Here is a 21,002-nt window from a genome sequence, read left to right as displayed (position 1 = left end):
AGAGTATGTACATCTGAATCTCCCTTCAGACTGTATAGACACCTTAGCAAAGGTATGTGCAGTATCCACAACTAAGACCTACAACTTCAAGTTGAAATGATTATGCACATGGTGCAAAGATAACTGCTTTAACACAATCTCCATGTAGCTCCACCAGGTCCCTACGTATTTGCTAAAGCTAGCCAAGAGAGATCTCTGATATTCATTAGTTAGGGTTCACTTGGATGACATTTTTAGATTCTGGAGGACAGAAGACTCTTCATCTTTATTCATGTAGAGAATTGTAAAGCAAGTCATTAAAGGTAATTTTTTAGCCTTTCCTCCAGTGAGGCTTCCTTGCATTCCATGGGAGCAAAACACTGTTGATCCAACTCCTGCTGCCTCCTTTTCAATCAATAGAACAGATCTAAAATTCCTTTTGTGGGTGGCGATGAGTCTACTCTCTCGCCTCAACAAGTGGAGTAGGAAACTTACCAGCTTTCACCATAAGAGTCATATCTTTCTTCACCAAAGACCAAGTTTTACAGACCAACTGGTTTCATACCAAAATTCCTCATATACTTTTACTTTAATAAACTGGTCATCCTAAGACCCTTCTACTTTAATCCATCAACTTTTATTGAGAAATACTTTCAGTTGTTAGATGCTCGCAGATACATCAGGTTCTACATGGACAATACCAAGGACTGACGTTCTTTGGTGTGTTCTACTTTAGGTATTTTAATGCTATCCTCTTACATTTTTCTCTCTAGTTTTCTGGCTCGTGGCAATTTTTATGGAGCAGTGGCCTGTAGCTGGACTTCATTGCCCTATATCCTGTACTTCTAAAGAGTGATATTTATTTGAAGTACCCCAATCTTCAATTTTTGATCCTAGGTCAATCCAACATGCATTGTTTCATATCTTGAATATATTTATTGTTTGCCCTGAACTTTAGTCATCTAGCGAGAAATCAATCATGTCTGTTACCCCCCCTTCCCTAATCGTCAGCATATTAATTTTACCCTTATTGGCTATAACCGCTGTTAACTAGGTTAAGAAGTCATGTTCTTTTAAACTCTTTTCTGTCCCTGCCAGTTCTTTGGTCCTCTTAATATATGGCAGCAGAGTTAGTCTTTTAAAATTAATCACTATATAAAATCACCTTGCACCTAGGGGCAACCTTCAATGCATCCCCAGATGCTTAACTTGTCAGTATCCCTCTTCTTAGAAATAAACTCCTCAACATCCAGACCAATGTATATCTTTGTACCACATCCTTGAGGATATGTTCTGCAAACTTCCTACCTGGACTCCCCTGTTTGTCTTGGCCTATAGACCATTCATCCCAAACTAGGGTGTTGTTGAACAGAGATGGGGATAGTCTGAATATAAAAAATTCTGGAAGGGGTCATTTGGATATAGGAAAAGAAGGAATTGATCCCATACATCTTAAGCTCCTAACATTTCTATTACCTTCTTTGCCTGGTCTGAGAATGTTGTGACATTGGTGATATTCTGAGCTGATGCAATCCAATTTGGATTCCAGAGCACATTTCAAGATTGCAAAATCTTCACACAGAAGGTGAGTAGGGTTGGTCATGGCAACTTTTACCCGATTGGTTAGGGCAAGAGCAGGAGCCTTTCCCACCAAACAGCTCGTGCCACGCACAAATGAGGCATCTCTAAGACCCATTTTAGAAAAATGCTAGTCCTGAGGAAGAGGAATGAACCCGCTGCCTGTGACCTGAAAGGAGCCTTGAAGGACCCAACATGCTCTCTCTTGTACTCAGGGCAAAGAAGTGGACTCAATGGGTCATCAGACTGGCCTGTTCAAGCTACAGGGATACAAGTTACAAGAAGCCTTTCCCGGAACTGCTCAGCTGCAACTTGATCTGGACTGAATCCTGCTGTTGGCCTCTGCCTGACACAGGGAGGGCCTCTATGTGCCTCACCTGAGGCCCGGGGGAGTCTTTATAAATGTACTCCTGTGGAGGAAAGTGACTTCCTTTGCACATTTGACTATCCAAAGGAAGTGATAGCAAGCAGAGATTGTTTTTCCCAGGATACAGAAGAGGGATAGCAACTCAGATACAGCATAACAGTTATATTGTCAAATATTTGCCACTTCTAGATACTAGGGCCTTAATTTAGGAATGAAATCCGAAAAGTAACTCCACGACTCACAGTACACCATCATGTACAATCTAAACACCTCCTACACCCACCACCCACCATGACCCATACCCTGCTGGCATCAATGCAGCCCGTGGTCACAATACAGACCTTACTTTTTGGGCCCTTGGAAAATGTTTGCAAATACCAGTTATCATTAGGAGAGGTGATCAGCGTTATGGCATAGAAATTCTTGGAAGGATTGGGTGAATTTAGTTTGGTAGGAGAAGGCTGATGGGTACTCCCTGGCCAAGGGGTGAAATTGGAATTAGTGAAGCCTGGTCCGCTATTAATGATGTTTGTTAAACCTTTGCTATGGTCTCTTTGTTCACCCCCTTCCGCTCAAATTAATTGGTGCAGTTTTAACTGATGATTTTGAGGTTCGTTCACCATTTGTTCTTTTTGTGCATAATGTCGTTCAGATACAAGCAATTTATGCCTAAAAGACAAAACTACAACGGCACACACTTGGACACCAATAGGGTATTAAATGCTTTATTTTCAATATTTTATAAAAACAAGATTTTTGTTTTAATGGCTAAAGAAAACGCTACATTTCTTTCAACAAGAAAATAAAAAAAACAGCAATGACGTGAATTAAGAAACATTCTATGTATAAAATAAAAATCCAAGTAAACTGGATAATCTGCAAAAACAATGAATCAGAGCAGTTCATTTTTCTTTCAAGACATAACCTCACTCCACCCCTCCCTAGGGCTAAACCCTAACCCAGTTTTCTTTCCTACTGTACAGGATGGGAATTTTAAGCCGTACCAAAATAGTTTAAGAAATGTTTGAGAAGTCAGGCATAAAAAAATACAATTAGTTACACGTAGCAAAATGTCTGAATTACACAGCACTGATTAAGAAGCCCTTTATCTCATACACACGCATTCTTCTCTTCATGCAAAACTGCAGGTTTCATAAGGTTCCTATATTTCAGCTATTTACTTCTTGCAGTCATTGACTCCATACTTTAACACTAGGAATGTCTGACTTCGGTTTACAGAGGTCATTAACACGTATTTTGTCAACTAACCAACGTAGATGGCTAATTATTAAGAAACACACACTACACATTCCAAACCAGTAGAAAAAATAATCAAGACACGCCTCCATTAATCAGTCAACAATTCCAAACAATCCACAAAGTCAATCTCATGCCTCACCCCCAGATCACTTCAAGATCAGCTTGCAGGATTAGCAGAGAGGTCACTTCTTCTATTGAAACTTCCTACAAGAGTGAGTACATTCCACCAAGCAACTTGCAAAGAACGCTATGGATAGAGGGCAAGGTTAGAGTCTGGTGTAAGGACCAGCTGACAGTTCAGCCTGTTCCCACCACCAAGCATCATACCGAGAAAGCAACTGAGCAATCCACCTTGAGTCTTTCACGTGGTCCCAGGATCCAGTGTGAGTCCCCGAAGAGCCCATTGTGCACATGTTCTACAGAAAGCAAAGCAGTCATTCTCTTTCATACAAATAACTAACATACCCTATTCTACTGTGAGTTCTGTCATTTTTTTCAGATCTCACAATCTCCTTTTACTGCCACGTACATGGTTCCAGGAATCACCAGAAGATCAGAGGCATTACATCAGTCCCAAATTTACACCAGAGTACACCTGGAAGGTTCAGCAGAAAACAGCCCAACTGTGGACTGTCACCCAGTCCTAATGATCAACGAAACAAGTTTCAGACTGGCACTTATGGCCATATTCGCCACTCCGTTCATGCCTGTACAGAAGCCTTAATTAAGAATGTTTCACAGAGACCTCAGCAACTCCTGCTTTGTGTCTGAGGTTTAGCGTGAAGTTAACCAAGCACTTAATACAGGCATCTTTCAGGGAATTGGTATGAGGGAAAGCAGAGTGGGAAGCGCAGGCTCCATGTATTCCAGGCCTGTGGACTACAGATAATGAGAATTGTGCACAAGATATGTTAATCTTCACATCACCACCAACCCAAACATGAGCCATAGTCTGTAAAAGATAGTCAGACATTTTCCTTCTCTGTATAATCAGATCTCCAGTCCCTCTAGGATTATATACTTTCACCATTATGAAAATAAGCCACCACCAAGTTGTCATCACAGCTGCAGTTCTTTAAAACACGTCACAGTGTATACCAGGCAAAGACAAAATACATTAATAGGACCCCGTGAAAAAACATACTATATGTGACCTACTGGGAGTACATCCGGAAAGTCTGGTTGGAGGAAGTTTGTAGCACCTAAACACACAGCAGCCTCACTTAAGAGAAAATGCCAATTCCCCCACAACCTAGGTTGGTTACCCATAGGCAGACGGTTGGGAAACAAAACTCACAAAGTTGGAATTTATAATCGTTCAACATCAAAACTGCAAAAAGTAGGCAAATTCTGAAAATGTATGGACCTGTGGGAATATGGGATTTAGCCACCAGCATCCTGCATTCAATAGAACTGGTTGGCAGCTAGACAATCCACACCTCTTCAACTAAGATTTAGCCTTAAGCTCGGAGAAAGAACCAATTTAAAGCCACAGAGAGACCAATAGAGCATTACTTCGCATTCATTGCGACAAAGAAGCAAAGCTGGAAAATGTTTGAATTTTTTAAGTCCTATGGCAACATCAAAGATTCCCCCAGTCATGTTGTCACAGTACATCACATTGTCCCTACTCGAAACAAACACTAATCTGAACAAGTGGACAGGTGATAAACAATTTAAATGTTTTTTTAGTTTAAATATACAGGTCACTTTGGCATGCCACTGTTCCGGAAATAAGTAAGCAACAAGCTGGAGCCTAACCAGGTTGGTAACTAAGCAATCTGGAGATCAATCTAGTGCTCACACCTACAGCAGTAGCAGTGAAATGGTTAAACTCTTTCAGGGTCCCTGTGCAGGTCACTAAGTCTTACCCTACTTGTATTCTAAATAACAAAAACAGGATTTCAATGAACTCTTAACACTGAATGGTGTAAAAACATAACCATTACAACAAAAAAGAAATATATACCTCTAGAACATTCCCCATTTTTTTTTAGCTTTTGCTTAGGCCTGTTTTTGTTCCATACTTTTTTTGGGTGGGACAAGAAGTAAGCACCTTTGATTTGGCTACGATCATAATTTGCATTTTGAGTGAAAGCCGCTGTAAAAGCCAATTATTTTAAGATCTATTCAATATGTGGCAGCTGGTTCAGTTCATGTACAGATGTTCTTGGAATGGCGATAAACTGAAAGCTTCATTCTAAACATTTCACATGAACCACAACCACCAAAATGGCTACCCCATTACTAGAGAGGCTGATAATCTGAGGGCGTTTTTGACAATTCATTCCACTACCTCACTCCCTAAACTGTGAGCAAAGGGGAAGATAGTGGAGGAGTGGCGGGAGTCACCGCTGGTGGTCATAATTTTGAAATGTGTCTGAGGAGGGACCTGGATTAAAGTCAAAAACAATCTGAAAAGCATTCTGAAGGCATCACGGTTCAGAAGGTGGGTAGCTAAGCACTTTGTGCTCTCTCCAGACTTAACTTCTTCCTTAAAGAATTTTGGTGTACATACTTGAACAAATGGAAGTTCATTTGGTTTAACCATGATTGACCCTTTTAAGTTAGTAAGCATTAATGTGCACTGGCAGATCTTAATCCAATCAATCACAGAACTGTTTAAAAGACGCCTGGGCCAAGTCCAAGTCAAAATAGAGAGAAGGGTTTGTTTGGTCTTCTGACTGAAGGATACTAATTCAAGCTGTTGAACAAGTCATTAGAAACAATTCTGCACAGATGTATTATTTTACTGTATTGTTCCATCCAAAAAACAGTGGGTCTACTTTCTCATGTTTAATCTCTTTCCCAGTCAAGTATATCAAGAGACATGTAAATCTTTGTAGGAAATTTTAATGTAGTTACGTGTCATATAATCCTTGAGTTCTTGAAAGAATTTAACCAATAGGCACAGCATACATCCAACTAGAATTTAATTGAGCATACATTCAACTAGAATCTAATTGAGTGGAAGATAATTATTTATATTGTTTAAAAACAAACCTTTGTAGGATTTAAAATTATGCACAGGTCTGACCATTTTTTATCTATAGGCACGGTTTAGATCAAATCTAAACTACATGGGGATCCCGTTTTTGGAACAGATGAAAAAATACTGAGCTGGGTCGTGTTTTAAAGGAGAAATATTCTCCCATAATTGATTCATAGCAGAAGAATATCTTTTCATTTATGTTTAGTTTCCGTGATTTACAATGGCACACCAAGGTGCCTGTTTCATCCAATATATATGAAATGTCTAAATTACAAAGGATGTCTACGCAGGCATTGACCAGCACCTCAGGCCAACACTGGGGAGACCTACCCTTCAACTCTTAAAGTGTTCTTTTCTGACAGATTGGGAGAAGACTGTGCACAAAGCGGAAACCACATAACTCAAATCTGCAACCCAGTCACCTGGGCCTGGAATAGTGGTTGCTTTTCATTCCACTTTAGCTGATGGACATCACATTGATCAGAGAAACAACCACTACAGTGCATTTGACAGACTGCACAGAGGAGGAAAGGAGATAGCAATGGCATCCTTGCTCAAATGAAGCTACATTAGGCTCAAAACGTCTGATGGCAATCACTGCCACCACAACTGCTTGTCAAATGGCTGTGTGGTGGACACAATTAAAGAATAAAATTCAAAGATAGTAGAAAACAATAGCAGCCTTCCTTCTTGGCTGTACTCAGTTTATGCATCATGATCAGCCAGTGAGAACAGAGCTTTTCACCCAAAATTCAAAATAAAAATCTGTCCAACAGGTCTAGAGGAGATGCTCAATTTCTTTCAGATGGAGGAATTTTCCATATATTGTGCAGAGACCAGCGACAATAAGCTTCTACCTGCCCCTTGTATACTTGTGACAAAACAATGTACTCGGATACAACATTTTGTGGTGCAACCATGGCATTTTCTTGTCAGGGCCTAATAGTAAAAAGGTCCTAAAGACTCAGTCTAAGAGAGAAGGAGGTGGCAGCGCTGAAGACACCAGACCTCTAGAACAATTTAGGTGACCATTCTCTTTTAGAAAAAACAAGCAAAGTGGGTTACTTAAGACAAATTGAGACACAACTAGAGAGGAACGTGCATGAATCCAGTGAATAATCATACACAAATTAAAGGTGCAATGCTTTAGAAGCAATATCCTCTTCTTTTAAAATCTCAACATCCTATTTTGTGCAAAAAACAAAATAGCTTAAGTTACGTTTCTCATCGTATATTTTACTTCTTATTAAGAAATGGTGCTTAGTTAATTCACAATTTAATAACAGTGGGTCACATCGACCTGGTTTATGCAGCATCTGACAGGAGATTAAAAATGCTTCCCAAGACCTCACCCTTGCTACAACAAATTGAATTGGACTTCATCCTCCCACCTCCCCGGCGCACACTCCTTCACAAATAGGTAAGTAAACTAAACCATGCCTGCTGTTCCTCAATGGGCTGAGACACTTGAAAAACCAAGAAAATCACATTGAAAGCCCCAAATCAAAGGTACAGCCTTAGCCATGTGCTCGGTAGCAACATATACCGCTTGACTGACTTGTGCACTGCCTCAATACCAAATAAAGCAGGTCTGTGTCTTACCCTATAAAATATATATCTTTGGGTCCCACATAGTGTGCACAACACACACAATCCCCTAATACATATTAAAAACAAAATAACCAAAAGTAATCCACAAATGTAAGTAACAGAAAAAACACAACTGGTTTGGTCAATCTAACACTTTTCAATTTGCATCCTAAAAGAATGCAAAAGTTTACTTAAGGGTCTATATACACCAATCAACTTGCCTGAAACCCTCTTTTTTCCGTGCTGAAACATGTGAAGACAACTGGAAATATTTCCAGTTCGCGGCAGAAAACTTCACAAGTCTATCAGTCTGCAATCCCCATTGTAGGTTTGTATAACAGGCACATGTTTTCCTGCACCACAAGAAAACACCCCTTTCACCACGAAACCAAAACACACAGAAACAACTGAATCCACTAATATGTGCGCTTAGTTTGCAGCAATGAAGTGGGTGGGGCGCTGATGCTGTCAATTACACCTAAATACAATAATAATAAATGAAAAAAATAACCACAGAGGAAGTTAAATTCAGCAAGACTTTTGCAATCAACCATCTTTCAAATGAAGTCTCAAATGGAATGAGAAAGTGTTTTTTGCAAAATCTTTCCATACGAATACCTTTAAAACCCACTCCAAATGTCCTTCACCTTGAATTCCCTTGTCCGGGAACCCTCTGTTCAATGTCCCTGACGAAGGAAATGCGTTATGTTGAATCTCCGAGTCTCCCTCGAGTGCAACTCCAAAACTTCCAGAAAACAGAACGGATATTGCCAACAAGTGGCGAGGGTCTAGGCGAAAACAAATTAAGCCCAAAATACATAGTTATCAAAAGTTAAGGGATGCTAAGGTCACATAGGTAAACAGAAGATCTAAGGAAAACATTTAGGTTAAATAATGCAGAGTGACATTTTCAGGACCAACAAGGGGTGATCAGCATAGTGGTTTGTGGTTCTGGACAGTGTTGCCCTATGTGTAATTTTGACTTTGACTTGCTTTTCGGAGGTTCTGTTTTTGGCAGAATACAACAGGGCCAGTTGCTTATCAGTGGTATTGTGACCCTTGGCTCACAGAGAACTGCCTTCCCCGCAATCACTCTCACAAAACAGCTAGGTGAATGGTCCTAATGCCACCCTTGAAATGGTTCTTCAATAAATGGTGTAAACGTCTTCAAGGAGTAAACTTCACTTTTTGAAGTAAATCAGAAGCTGGCATCACACTGGTCTGGAACGATCCAATGCACTGCAAAAATGAGCAGGACAGTTGACAATGAGTAACTTATTACAAAAAAAAAAAAAAAAAGAGTTCAAGTTCCCATAATGTCTATACAATTAATATGCGCTTAATTTGCAATAAAGAGTCAGTTCCATCCATTGAGTCAGTTCCATCCTCCTGCTGCAGGGTCATGGTGTGAGGGTGCACACCAGTTTAGTGTTCTGCATTCAGGATGGTGCAGTCAAAATAATCTTCCTTTTTGTTTGAAGTTGGTGGTTGTGATCCAAGCTTGTAAGAAAAGTGCAAATCCCTCAGGCCTCCCACCCCAGAAAAATAATAGAACCCTTGTGAAGTCAAGTCTTCATTCTCGTTTTATCGAGTCCATGATCGAGACCACAAAAGTCAGAAGGAGAAGTAGCAGAACTGGTGAAGGGTGGTAGAGAAGACCTTCAACATTACTTTACTTCAGCCTGGGAAACTTCTTGCTCACAGAAGACGATCAGAAAGGCAGATTCCGCACATAGCTCTCCTATTTGTTACAAGCCCCTACAAGAAAAACAATTGGGAAGAAAGTTACAAAATCAGAAGAATTAGACAACTTAAGAACAGGCCCAAGATGTCCCCAAATCCTCCCCTTTTCCTTTCATCAGAGCAGTTCATTTCATTTCAGAAAGTCAGTCAGTTATATTCTCAAATTACTGGTAACATTTTAGAAATACAATCGTTTACTGCAAGTAACTCTGGTAATGCACTACAGTCACCTATGTCAGCAATCCGAAGTGCTGCAAATTGTGTACAGTAAGTGATTTGATGTAACACGGTTAGCCAGATGCATCGCCAGTAGCCTTTTGCCATCACAGAAACACTTCCATCCCTTGGTCACTCTGACTACTACTCCTCTGATGTCAACTGTATTTATAGCAAATCACCAGAGAGCACTCCAGACTCTGGGTGTTTTACTGAACATATATTTCCCAATCCGTGTTGTCTCACCAGAGCCTTTTACAAAAACAATCAGAGAACTTAAAAGTAGTGCATGTGAACGAGCAGTACGGAAGAATGTACGTCTTCAGCCTCAAAGAAATGAGTAACAGCTGGAAAGGGGAAGTCAGGGCACGTGCTTCGAGGCGGTGGTGTTAAAGTGCAAAGTAATTATGTATGTACAATACATAGGAGCCAGTAATCCCTGTATAAAAGTGTCTCTAATTTCCTTATTACAGGTGACTTGTTATGCATCTATCTGCCTGTAACAAAGAAATGACATTGTCACTCAACTGTAATAACTTACTACAGTTGTGTTCAGAAGCCACGATAGCTACTGGCAGAGCAAGCTTGCCAATGTGATGGGCAGGTCATGGAGCATAAGGAAAGGAAAATGTTACTTACCTTGTAAGCATCTGTTCGAGGCATATAGTGCTGTAGGTTCACATGCTGTGCATACTTCAGCCATCTAGTGTTGGGCTCGGATTTGTACATCTTTTTCTTCTTCGAAGTAAGTCTTTGAGTCACGGGACCTAGTGTCCCACCTATTAGTCGAATTGTGCAAGGTCATCGGCACCATTGTTTTTTTTTTTAAAAACCTTTATTCATCAAAAAACAGGGACACAGCTATTCAGCCGACAACCCGGAGGTTCGGCAGCTTCAAGAGGGTAGTACAAAGAAGCGTCCACAGTGCATAAAAGGAGAAGCAAAAAGGTTCTATTTTAAATAAACACAAACACACACCAAACCCAAGCAAGGCGAAAAACACTGAGTACCACTGGTGAATGCCCCTCAGGGGAGACCGGACTCCCCTCGTCTATCAGTCACAGTGCTGTGATAAGAGGAAAAAGGGGAAAAGCAGAGACCCAAGAAGTCAATTAACAATCAAATATATGTACAGAGCTGGAAAGAATGCTAAGGAGAGAGCTGCTCCTCGGGGGGATCCAGATCAGGGGCAAGACATATGCCCCCCCTATATTGGTTCCACCGCCCCCAAATGGCATGCCACTTCCGAGGGCGCCCTCTAGCGCAATATACCGTCTTTTCCCTGAGCATACTCCAGTCCATGTTTTGGCACCATTGTTAGATTGTTTTTCCCCCGCACAGAAGGCAAGAGTGGAGATGGAGCCTACCAATACAGTAAAGATTTCCATGCAGAGCAGAGCAAAGTATTAAAGATAACGAAAGGAAAGAATATCTGCAACGTCAGACGACCTGGGAGGAGGGTATGCCCATGTGAATCTACAGCACTACATGCCACAAACAGATGCTTACAGGGTAACATGTTCTGTTTGTGGCATGTGTGGCTGTAAATACACATGCTGTGCATACTCTGTAAAACAGTCCTCCTTAAAGCGGTGGCTTAGCCTGAGGATGTTGCAGAAGACTGGAAACATGTACATAGGACAGTCTGACCAACTCTAGTTTGCTGTCTGGCTAGGACATCCACTGAGTAGTGTTTGGTAAAGGCATGAGGCATGGAACATATAGCGGCTTTACAGATCCCAGCAAAAAATATATTGCCTATGAAAGCCATATAAGTCCCTTTCTTATAAGCAGAATGAGGCCTGGGTGGGATGGGCAGGCTACTCTTAGCTTTTGCGTAATAAGTTTGAATGCATTTGACTAACCAACACCAACCTTGGAAATGGCACGCCCCTTGTGTAGTTTGGAGTATGATATGAAAAGCTGTAGTGTTTACAAAAAGATTTTGTTTCTGTCAATGTAGTAAATTAGCGCTCTCGTGACAACTTGAGGATGTAGAGCGCATTCCGCTACAATCTCTGGGTACAGTAAAAAAGACTGGGAGCTATAATATTTGGTTAATGTAAAAACTCAAGACTACCTTAGGGAGGAATCTCGGATTGGTCCGGAGGACAACCCTATCATGATGGACCAGAAAGAAGGGCTCTTCTATGGTAAGAGTTTATTTTGCTAACCCACTTGAGGGAATTGATGGCTACAAAGAAAGCCACCTTCCAGGAGAGAAAGTGTAATGGGCAAGAGTGAAGGGGTTAAAAAAAACAGGGCCATGAGTCCTGTAAGGACTACGTTAAGGTTCTACGCAGGAGTCATTTGAGGTGGGTTAACCCTTTTGAGGCCTTCCATAAAGACATTAATACCTGGTATTCTGAGCAAAGTAGTAGGTTGCCTATTCTGCAGGTAGGGAACTAGATGTAACCTAATGGAAGTGTAGGCAAGGGCCTACTTCTTCAGGTGGCGTAGGTAACAGACAATGTCCTGTACCAATTCTGCAAAAGAGAATTGATGTTTGGGGAGACAGTAGTTCACAAAATGTTTCCATTTAGTTGCGTAGTCGACCCTGGGTGCCTCTTTGAGAACAGAGATACACTCCTCTGAAAGGTTAAGATAACCAAACTAAGACCTCAGGAGCCAGATCGCCAGGTTGAGCTGCTGAGGACTAGGATTTTGGAGAGTGCTGTGGTGTTGTGTGAGAAGGTCTGGCCCGTTAAGGAGCTTCTCGAGCAGAACAAAAGCACATTCTAGCAATGTGGTGTACCATGGCTGGCGTGCCAAGGTTGGTGCCACTAAAACGAGAGTGAGAGATGTCTGTCTCAGCCTCCGTACCACAAATGGTAGGAGTGGGAGAGGCAGAAAAGCGTAAGCAAATATTCCTGATCAGTTCATCTATAGTGCACTGCCCATGGACTGTGGGTGTGATAGCCCGCCAATGAAGTTGGGCATTTTGAATTTTCTGCAGTGGCGAAACGGTCTATTTGTGCTGGATGTAAGGGACTAGGACCTGGGGGTAGAGTTCCCAATCATGGACTTGCTGATGCGTTTTGCTTAGCAGGTCTGCTAGATAGTTGTCCACCCCAGGAATGTGATGTATTGCCCACTGCCAGATGCTCTAGGTTACACTGGACATTTGTACTGAGTGTGTGCCACCTTGTTTTTGTAAGTAAAACATGGCAGTTGTGTTGTCTGTGCGTATCAGGACTGTCTTGTTCTGTATGAGAGCATGAAATGCCTGGAGTTCAAGCTATATAATCAGCAGCTCCAGGTGGTTGATGTAGAGGGATTGCTGGGCAGACGCCCACTCTCCCTGAATGGTGAGGTGATGGAGATACCGCCCCTCCCCCGGCCGGTGAGTGAGGCATCTGTAGTGATGGTCTCCTGCAGAACAGGGTCGAGGAAGGGCTGCCCCTGCAACAGATTGTTTGTGTTCCACCACCGCAGAGTGCGATGTTGCAGCCCGAAACGAACACTAGATCCCTAGATGACACTCCACTTGAGACCACTGTGCTTCTAAGCACTCCTGCAATAGGCCATTAGTTATGTCACTTGACAATCTGGCTGAAAAAGAGGCAGCATGTTTTGGAAGGCTTCCACTCATGCAGGACTGGGGAACGCCTTCCTCTCCCAAGAGTCTAGGGTGGCCCGAGAAAGGGCTGCACTTGAAGGGGTTGGAGATGGGATTTGGATAGATGGATGATGAAACCTACACTGTGTAAGGTCTAGATGGTGGTCTGGGTGTGCACTAAGCATAGTTTGTGTGTGGCATTCTTGATCAGCCAGTCGTCCAGGTAAGGAAACATGTGGATGCCCCTCCTCCTAAGATGAGATGCTACCACGGCCAGACATTTGGTAAAGATCCATGGGGCTGTGGTAACCTCGAAAGGAAGCACTTTGAATTGGTAATGTTGTTCACTCACCACAAACCTCCGGTATCTTTGATGTGCTGGGTATGTAGAAGTCCTTCAGAGGGCAGTCATGAATTTGAATTGATGGAGTAGTGGTAGGACGTCTTGGAACACTTCCACGTGGTGACTCTACAACCGAATGCATTTATTGAGGGGCATGAGATCGAAAATGGGTCCAAGGGAGGTATCCTTCTTGGGGAGAAGAAAGCACAGAGAATAGAACCTTTCTCAGCAGTATTGTTGCGGAACCGGCTATATGGCTCCCTTGGCAAAAAGAGCCTGTATCTCCGCCTGTGTTGAGGGGGAGGAATATTTGGTGGTGTGAGTGAATTCTAGAGAGTAACCCTCCTGTATAATGTCGAGAACCCAACGGTCAGAGGTGATTTCTGACCAACAGGACAGAAACCCCTGCAACCTTCTCACAACAGGTGTTGTGGTCCGAGGAGGGGATGGGGAATTGGTTTAAAAAATGGGGGTTGTAGAGCATCACTGTTTTGGAGGGGCAGCCCCTTTTGATTCTGCGCCATTTCCTCTACCCGTGCCATTTTGCTCCTGTCGCCGTTCTAGCCGTAGCCCTGGGAAGGCTATTGCTGCGTGGGCCTTATGAAGGTGGAAGAAGTTTCCTGGGTGGGAGCTTTTGCTGCTCCACGGTATTGGGAGCGTTGAAGGGAGTCACTGGGAGTGGGGGTCTGTAGGGCACCCATTGCTTTGGCCGCCTAAGCGTCTTTCTTGACTTTTTCTAGCATCTTGTCGACCTGAGGGCCGAAGAGATGCTGGCCATCAAAGGATACATTTAAGAGGTGCTGCTGGACCTCGGGTTTAAAACCAGAGACGCGCAGCCGGGCATGGTGATACTAGAGGATGTTGGTGTTAATGCCGCCGCGAGCGGCTGTGTCAACGGCATCTAGCGCACAACGGTTGGTGTTGGAGATAATTTTTCCCTCCATGACTAATGTTTCTCCCTTCTAGCGGTACTGCTCTGGGAGATGTTGGACGAGGCCGGTCATCTGATCCCAACTGGCTTAGTCGTACCGGGATAGTAAGTCAATGCGTAGCAGATTATGCTGCTAACTTTTTGCCCCCTGCATAAAGTTTGTTCTCCCGGTCTGGTGGGGGGAGCATCACTTGTGCCTTTCGTGTTGTTGCCATGTTTTCTAGCTGTATACACAACTAGAGAGACAGGAGTTAACTGGCCTTGGATGTATGGCGGGTCATTAGGAGAGGCCTTAAACTTCTTATCGCTTTTAACTTTCTCCTTAAATATGTCAGTTGCTGGCTTGAGAACCCCTTTGAGCATGCATCTCCACATTGTGGAAAGTAGTTGCCCCTGGAAGGACCTCATGATAAAAGGTGAAGTCTTCTGAGGGGTGAAGGCTTTGTAGGATATAGGTCTGGGTGTGGGTCTGTGTCCACTGGGGGTTCTGCGACAATCATCCCAGAGGTCTAGGCCAGAAAGGTCAGAAACCAGGGTGTTATGTTTGACGACAAGCGGTCTTTCACAACACGCCAACGCAGTGGTCTCCTCATCCGTCTACGTCTTCAGGATGATAAAAAAAATTCTACTGTTTCTCCCAATCAGCGCTGGCAGAACTCTTATCAGCACACTGGTAATGTCGAAAGTTGACTACTGTAACGGTCTCCTAATCAATGCCCAGGAAAAGGTCCTAAGGTAAGCTACAACTGGTGCAGAACGCAGCCGCCAGGATTCTGTCACGCACCCCTAAGTTCAAGCCAATATCCAAGGTGGTGCGACAGCTCCACTGGCTGCCCATAAGAAGCAGAACCAAATTCAAGGTGTTCTGCATCGCATACAAGGCAAGCGACAACACAGGACCTGAGTTTCTGAAGAAAGCTCTCGGCTCATACACGCCCAGTAGACCCTTGCGCTCATCAGCAGCCAACCTTCTGACTGTCCCTCGAACCTAGAAAGCCTCATAGGGCGATAGAAGATTCACAGTCGCCACTGCCAGATTGTGGAACACGCTTCCCCTTCATATTAAGACTAGTCCTACCCTGCTAGCCTTCAGGAAACCAGTAAAAACCTGGCTCTTCAACCAATAAGTCACCCGCTCCATGGCCTTTCCTTTCCTTCTGAGTCCACAGCGGCGAGACACCCAAGGGCATTTGCGTGCTTTACAAGTTGCTTGAATAAAAAAATAATAATAATAAAATAAAAATGAATAAAAAAAATGGGCCCTGGGGCAATGAGGAGGATCATAAGGGTCCTAGGGTAGCATTGGAATGCCCCCACCCGACCTCTCCTGAGTGTGAGAAACCCTGTGGTGACTACTGTGGAGAATCCACATGCAAGGGGAGGAGGGGAGAATGGAGGAGAAGGCTGAGCAGGCGGCAATGTCATGCCCTGTCATGCCTTTTAGGAGTGGGAGACACAGGAGGGTCGAGGGCCTCTTCAAGTCAATTTCCTCTTATGAGGAACAGTCTTTCAGCAGCAGTGGAGGCTTAGTTAGGATCCGACCAATGCCCGGCGGGATGTGGATTTGCTGTTGCTTAGCGGTGAGATGTTCCTGTAGCTGCTGGAGGGTTAGTTGGTCGAAGTCCTCAGAGGCAGCACAGAATGCAGCAGTAGAAGCCAGTCTGGAGGGAACCGAAGACGGTCTATGCCCAGAGAGCACAAATCTCGATCATGACAAAGCCTCGGCTATGAATGCTTTGGGTTAATGTTCTTCGGCCCTGAATGCTTCTGTGCGGCATGTCTGTTCCAAATGCTTCGGGTCCACCTGTTTCGAATCAAAGGGAGGGTGAGCCTGCGTCTGGATCCAGCGCCGAAGCAGTGGTCGATGTAGATACTCAAGGCTTCAAGCACAACTCCGGCACACAGTGTGTAACGAGCATCGAATCCAGCACTAAATTACTGTCGGCCGGGCGGTAGTGGTGCATAGGAGGCTTCAGATGCAGCACAGGAGCTTGAGCCTAGTGCCTCCATTTGAAGAGTAGAAGGGGTGACAGTTCTCCCTGATCGTCGGCAAACGTTTAGCAGGCTGAGGCTCTTCTGTTTCAATGTCTGCCTCAGTGTCTACGCTGGTGAAAAAGCTGCCATGACTTCACCACCTTTCTTATAGGCCTACCAGGAGGTGCTGTATGATGGTCACAATGTTCTCACATGATATTGGTTGTATCGGGAGAGCAAACCTACCAAGTTGGCTGTTCGTCACTGGGTAGTTGCCCTCACCTCAACCAATTTCCCTGCAGTGTCCAAATGCTTGCTTTCTTTATCCGAGGGTGGGTCTTCCCCAGTTGCCTGGACGATGCCCTCTAGCGTGCCATGTGCACAACTAGAGAGTCATATGGAACTTGCCCTCTGATGTACAGTAGGTCATTGGAAGAATGCCTTACACTACCTAGACTCTAGGCGCGAGTACCTTAGCCCTCACTGGGCCTTTAAAGTTCTCAGGTCCTCATACCAGCTCCCCCTGCGACAGTTCTCCTGTCCAGCTTGCCTGCAGTCTGCTACCATCTGCTGTCTGTCTACCAGATGACCTCAGTTTGTGCCTCCTCTGCTCATTTCGTGCTCTGTTTTTCCTTTTCTGCTCATTTGTCTGCCCTCTGTTTTGCCTTTTCTCCTAATTTTTCTGGCCTCCGTTTTGCCATCTTCGGCTCTGTTTTGGCTTTTCTGCCCTCTGCTTTGCCTTTTTTTCAGTTTTTTTGCCCTGTTGTGCCTTTTCTGCTCGCTCCTTTTCCTGCCCTCTGTTTAGCCTTTTTTCTGCTAGTTTCTTCCCTCTTCCTGCCATTTCCTCAAGGCCTGGCTTTTGCAACAGATAACTCTCATCCCAGCACCTAGATATCCCCAGGGGTGACCTTGCCAAGTGGATTGATTGATTGAGGGACTGTCTTAATCACCCCCTCCGGCATTGGCAGGAACTGGACTGCATGCTTTGTTCATACAAGAGTTTCCACTAAGAAGTCATGCTCCTTATCTATAGTGTGCATTTCCTTCTTATGCTAACGAGCCACCCTCTGAATCACTGCATGACAAGTGGCAGCATTGTTGGGTGTTTGGAAGCCTGCTTGTCTGAGTAAGGCTCAAGGGCTAGGTCATCTGAAGGGCCGACCACTGTCCCAGGGATCATCCCCTGCTCCTCCACCCCACTCAGACTTGTCGTATCAGTTTCCCGCCCCATAATTGATATTGGTATCTGAGTAAGAGTGGGCTGACTGTTCTGTAGTGTATGGAGAGTGTTGAAGTGGAGGCTGAGTGTGAAGGAGGAGAAGGTAGAGTCCGAGAAGGCGGTGGAAGTTGATGGAAAGGGCAATGGCGTAGGTCCTGTCCTTATGCTTTTTCAGCACTGGGGTCTTTCCAAGTCCATTTGTTCTTCAAATACGAGTCTTTTCTTTTTAGCTATGGGCAGCAGGGTCCTGCAGATATTGCTCTGGGGTTTGCAGAAATAGTTCTGGTGTTTGGATGTGTTAAAAGAAACTTCTGCCTTGCATCCAGTTCCTCTGTCAATCTTGAGGAAAGGCAGCTTGGAAATGTCTCAACTCGGCACTGAAGGTTGAGTGGTAGGTTTTGATTACTGTTTCGGCACGGACTTCAACACTGAATTAGGGTGGTTGTTAGTATTTTTTAGGCATCAAGGTGTGATCTTCGGCCTCTTCCTCAGTGGCCTTCCTGACTGTGAGGCATTGTCTCTGTCTTTCAGACCACAAGGGCGGCAGCACACAAGACGCCAATGGCTTTTACCGCGAGTGTTCAGGGCTGAATGCCCTGATCCCTTGGGAGTGGTGCTCTGTCTAGACACTACTGCATTTGTGTATGTGTGTGTTTTCTTGATAGCGCTGTGCAAAGGGATAGTACTCATGGCCACCCATGGGAGTGGAATTCAAATTCAGCCTCACTGGCATCGACTTCAAAGTTGTTCCTTTGATCTCCTTCCCCTCAGAGCCAGTAGAAGACAGTTTGTAGACTGCCCATCGGCTAGTGCAGCAGAAGAGACAGAAGCTCCTGTCTCTTCTGCCTCAGGGAGGTCTTGGTCACTAAATAGGCCAAATTGGAGCCAATTTACGACAGACTGAGGGTAACTGAGGCAGAACTTTCACACTGCATTTGGTAAGGGGGCTCCAGATTTGTAACGCCTACAGACTGCTACATCTGACCTGGGAAGACTTTCCCCACGGGTTGTTTTGTCAATGTTGACAACAATATTGGATCAATTCCAAATTGTACAGCAGCGAAGGCAGCCAGAAGACAAAGATCTTGGATAGTTCCATCCCTCCTGATTGGGTGTCCATTGTCTCCAGGATTACATACCCCTATGATTATTCTTCCACCTGAGGCTTTCCCTTATGTGGCAGCATTGTCAAATGTCCCTTGTTTGGCACCAAACAGTGTTGAATCATTAGCTCAGTTAAAACATTTTAGGTATCCTGCTGCAGTGCGGAAATTGTTGTTTGATCGTCTGCCTTTCCGAGGATCCCACACAACTATTACCCCTCTTCCATTGGGCTAGTTTTATCGTAACCAGTAGCCAGCTTCTGTGATTCCTGCATGCCAATCCAAGTTGCCTTTTTCAAATAACAATTGCCAGTCGCTACCTGGCGCCTTCTAACATTTCTGAAGTTGACTGACTTGGGTCTGACTGTAGTACATAGACCCCGATATCTTTTTACTTTGGATTGTTGTATTTCGAGGACTGGCTCACCTGAGTTAAACATAAGCAAAGCCTTTCTGCCTTTTGTTGCAGCTCAGACAGCCGTCTCCTAGACCGTCGCTGGATTCCTCAATTAGGACTTATGCTGATGCGCCTCGAGCACCCCTGTCGAGCATGCGGAGACCTTGTCAGTTGTTCAAAGGCTCACATATACTCGTGTTTACTCTTCTGTCTTTGCTATCAAATTCTACAGCTGTCCTTAGTTGGCGCATTGCCAAGATAAATTTGAAATTAGGAGACCCGGAGTGGAATCAATTTATTGACTGACATGAGATTTGCCTCTTAAGGGGCTTGGACGACTGAAAACCTTTTCAGAAGTGGTTTTAAGAGCTATTGTGTTCCTGCTATTAGGTCCCCAGCTGGTCGCCATTCGAGTGGCTTGATCATTTGGTTGAACACTGTTGCCTTCCTACATACTGGAGCTTCCTAATGTGTTGCCGGACATTCAGGGGTTAATTATTACCGTCACTAAGGACCCCCCCCCCTCCTATTGATTAATCCATACAAACCAGGTATGGCATCCAAAAGAAATCGGCATCTATAGATTAATTTGACGAGATTTTAGCTATATACTCTAGTTCTCGCCAGATCATTGTAGCAGGCGACCTCAACTTGAATGATGAACTGAATTGTATTGTTCAGGACCTGTTTCATGACGAAGTTGAACTGTGAGGAATCCTTGAATTAACATCTTCAGTGAGAAGTCGTCTTTCAAACAGCAGACCTTTACCTCACCTATAGTTTGCAGGCCTGTAATAGCTGCTCACCGTCTGATTCTACACCTGCACCCACTTTTCAAAAAGGGGCATATTATAGTCATATCGATTATGTTATTTGGGATATCAGGATATGGTGATTGATGCTGGAAATGAGTGATGGAAATGGAGGAGAGTGACCATAATCTCCTAGTTTTAATTTGGAAGGACTTGTTCCCACGACTCACTGCGATCTTGCCAGCTCCAGGGACAATTATTGGAGGGAACCGACAACTGTAGGAATGTGAAGTGATAAACTGCACGCTCTCTCCCGAGGTGGTCTCAGACATTTATGCTGCTGTCCATTCACATATGGCAGTGATGTCTGCCAATTGGGGGAATAATTATGTGATTGTAGATGAGCACGCTAGCCTCTTTGTCGGGATGTAGCTTTTGTCAAGAATTCTGAGCAGGTCTCTAAGCAGGGCAAATCGAATGAGTGGTTTTCATATCTGTGCAGATAGGCAAAGAACAACCTTCGCCAAGCACACAAAAAAAAGACGCTGCAAGGCACAACATTAGGAGGGCGTAGAACCAAATATCGGGCTGAGATAAGACTAAAGAAGAATAACTGGGAGGGTAACAATTGGGCCAGACTCTTAGAATCTACTATCGACAAAGACCAGAATACATTTTGGCATATAGTGAGCCTGAATGGTGGGAATCTAGTCAAGCCAGCGGAGATGTCTAGCCTCCCATGTGAGGGAGGTTGCCCATTTTGGGACCTATACTCCTATCCACGACAACCTGATCCGGAACACAGTAGTGGTGAGGAAGGCGTTAACTGCACCCTTGAGTCACCATCTCCACCTGTTTCCCTAGCTAAGACAGCAGTCGTGATCTTGAAACAGAAGCATGGTAAGGCCCCAGGACTGGCTAAGATCCCACCCGATCTCTTCAAATCTGATCCAAGCATATGGGTGCCTTACAATAATACCATTTCCAGTGCGATCTTGG

At 44.1% G+C, this 21,002-nt stretch overlaps 1 protein-coding gene across 2 annotated transcripts in view; it reads right to left on the bottom strand.

Moving 5' to 3' along the window:
- Positions 1-2,633: 2,633 nt before the first annotated feature.
- LLGL1 (LLGL scribble cell polarity complex component 1) overlaps positions 2,634-21,002 on the bottom strand; it is a 380,830-nt gene continuing 362,461 nt past the window's right edge. For both annotated transcript variants that reach the window (XM_085628972.1, XM_085628973.1), the window contains exon 22: positions 2,634-9,524. In XM_085628972.1, the coding sequence (XP_085485098.1) occupies positions 9,515-9,524 (10 nt within the window). In that variant the 3' untranslated portion in view covers positions 2,634-9,514. The remainder of the gene's footprint in view (positions 9,525-21,002) is intronic.

This window comes from Triturus cristatus, chromosome 10 (genome assembly GCF_964204655.1).
Source record: "Triturus cristatus chromosome 10, aTriCri1.1, whole genome shotgun sequence".
NCBI classification, from domain to species: domain Eukaryota; kingdom Metazoa; phylum Chordata; class Amphibia; order Caudata; family Salamandridae; genus Triturus; species Triturus cristatus.
The sequence above is the reverse complement of the archived record's forward strand: the minus strand, read 5'-3'. Positions and strand labels throughout refer to the sequence as shown.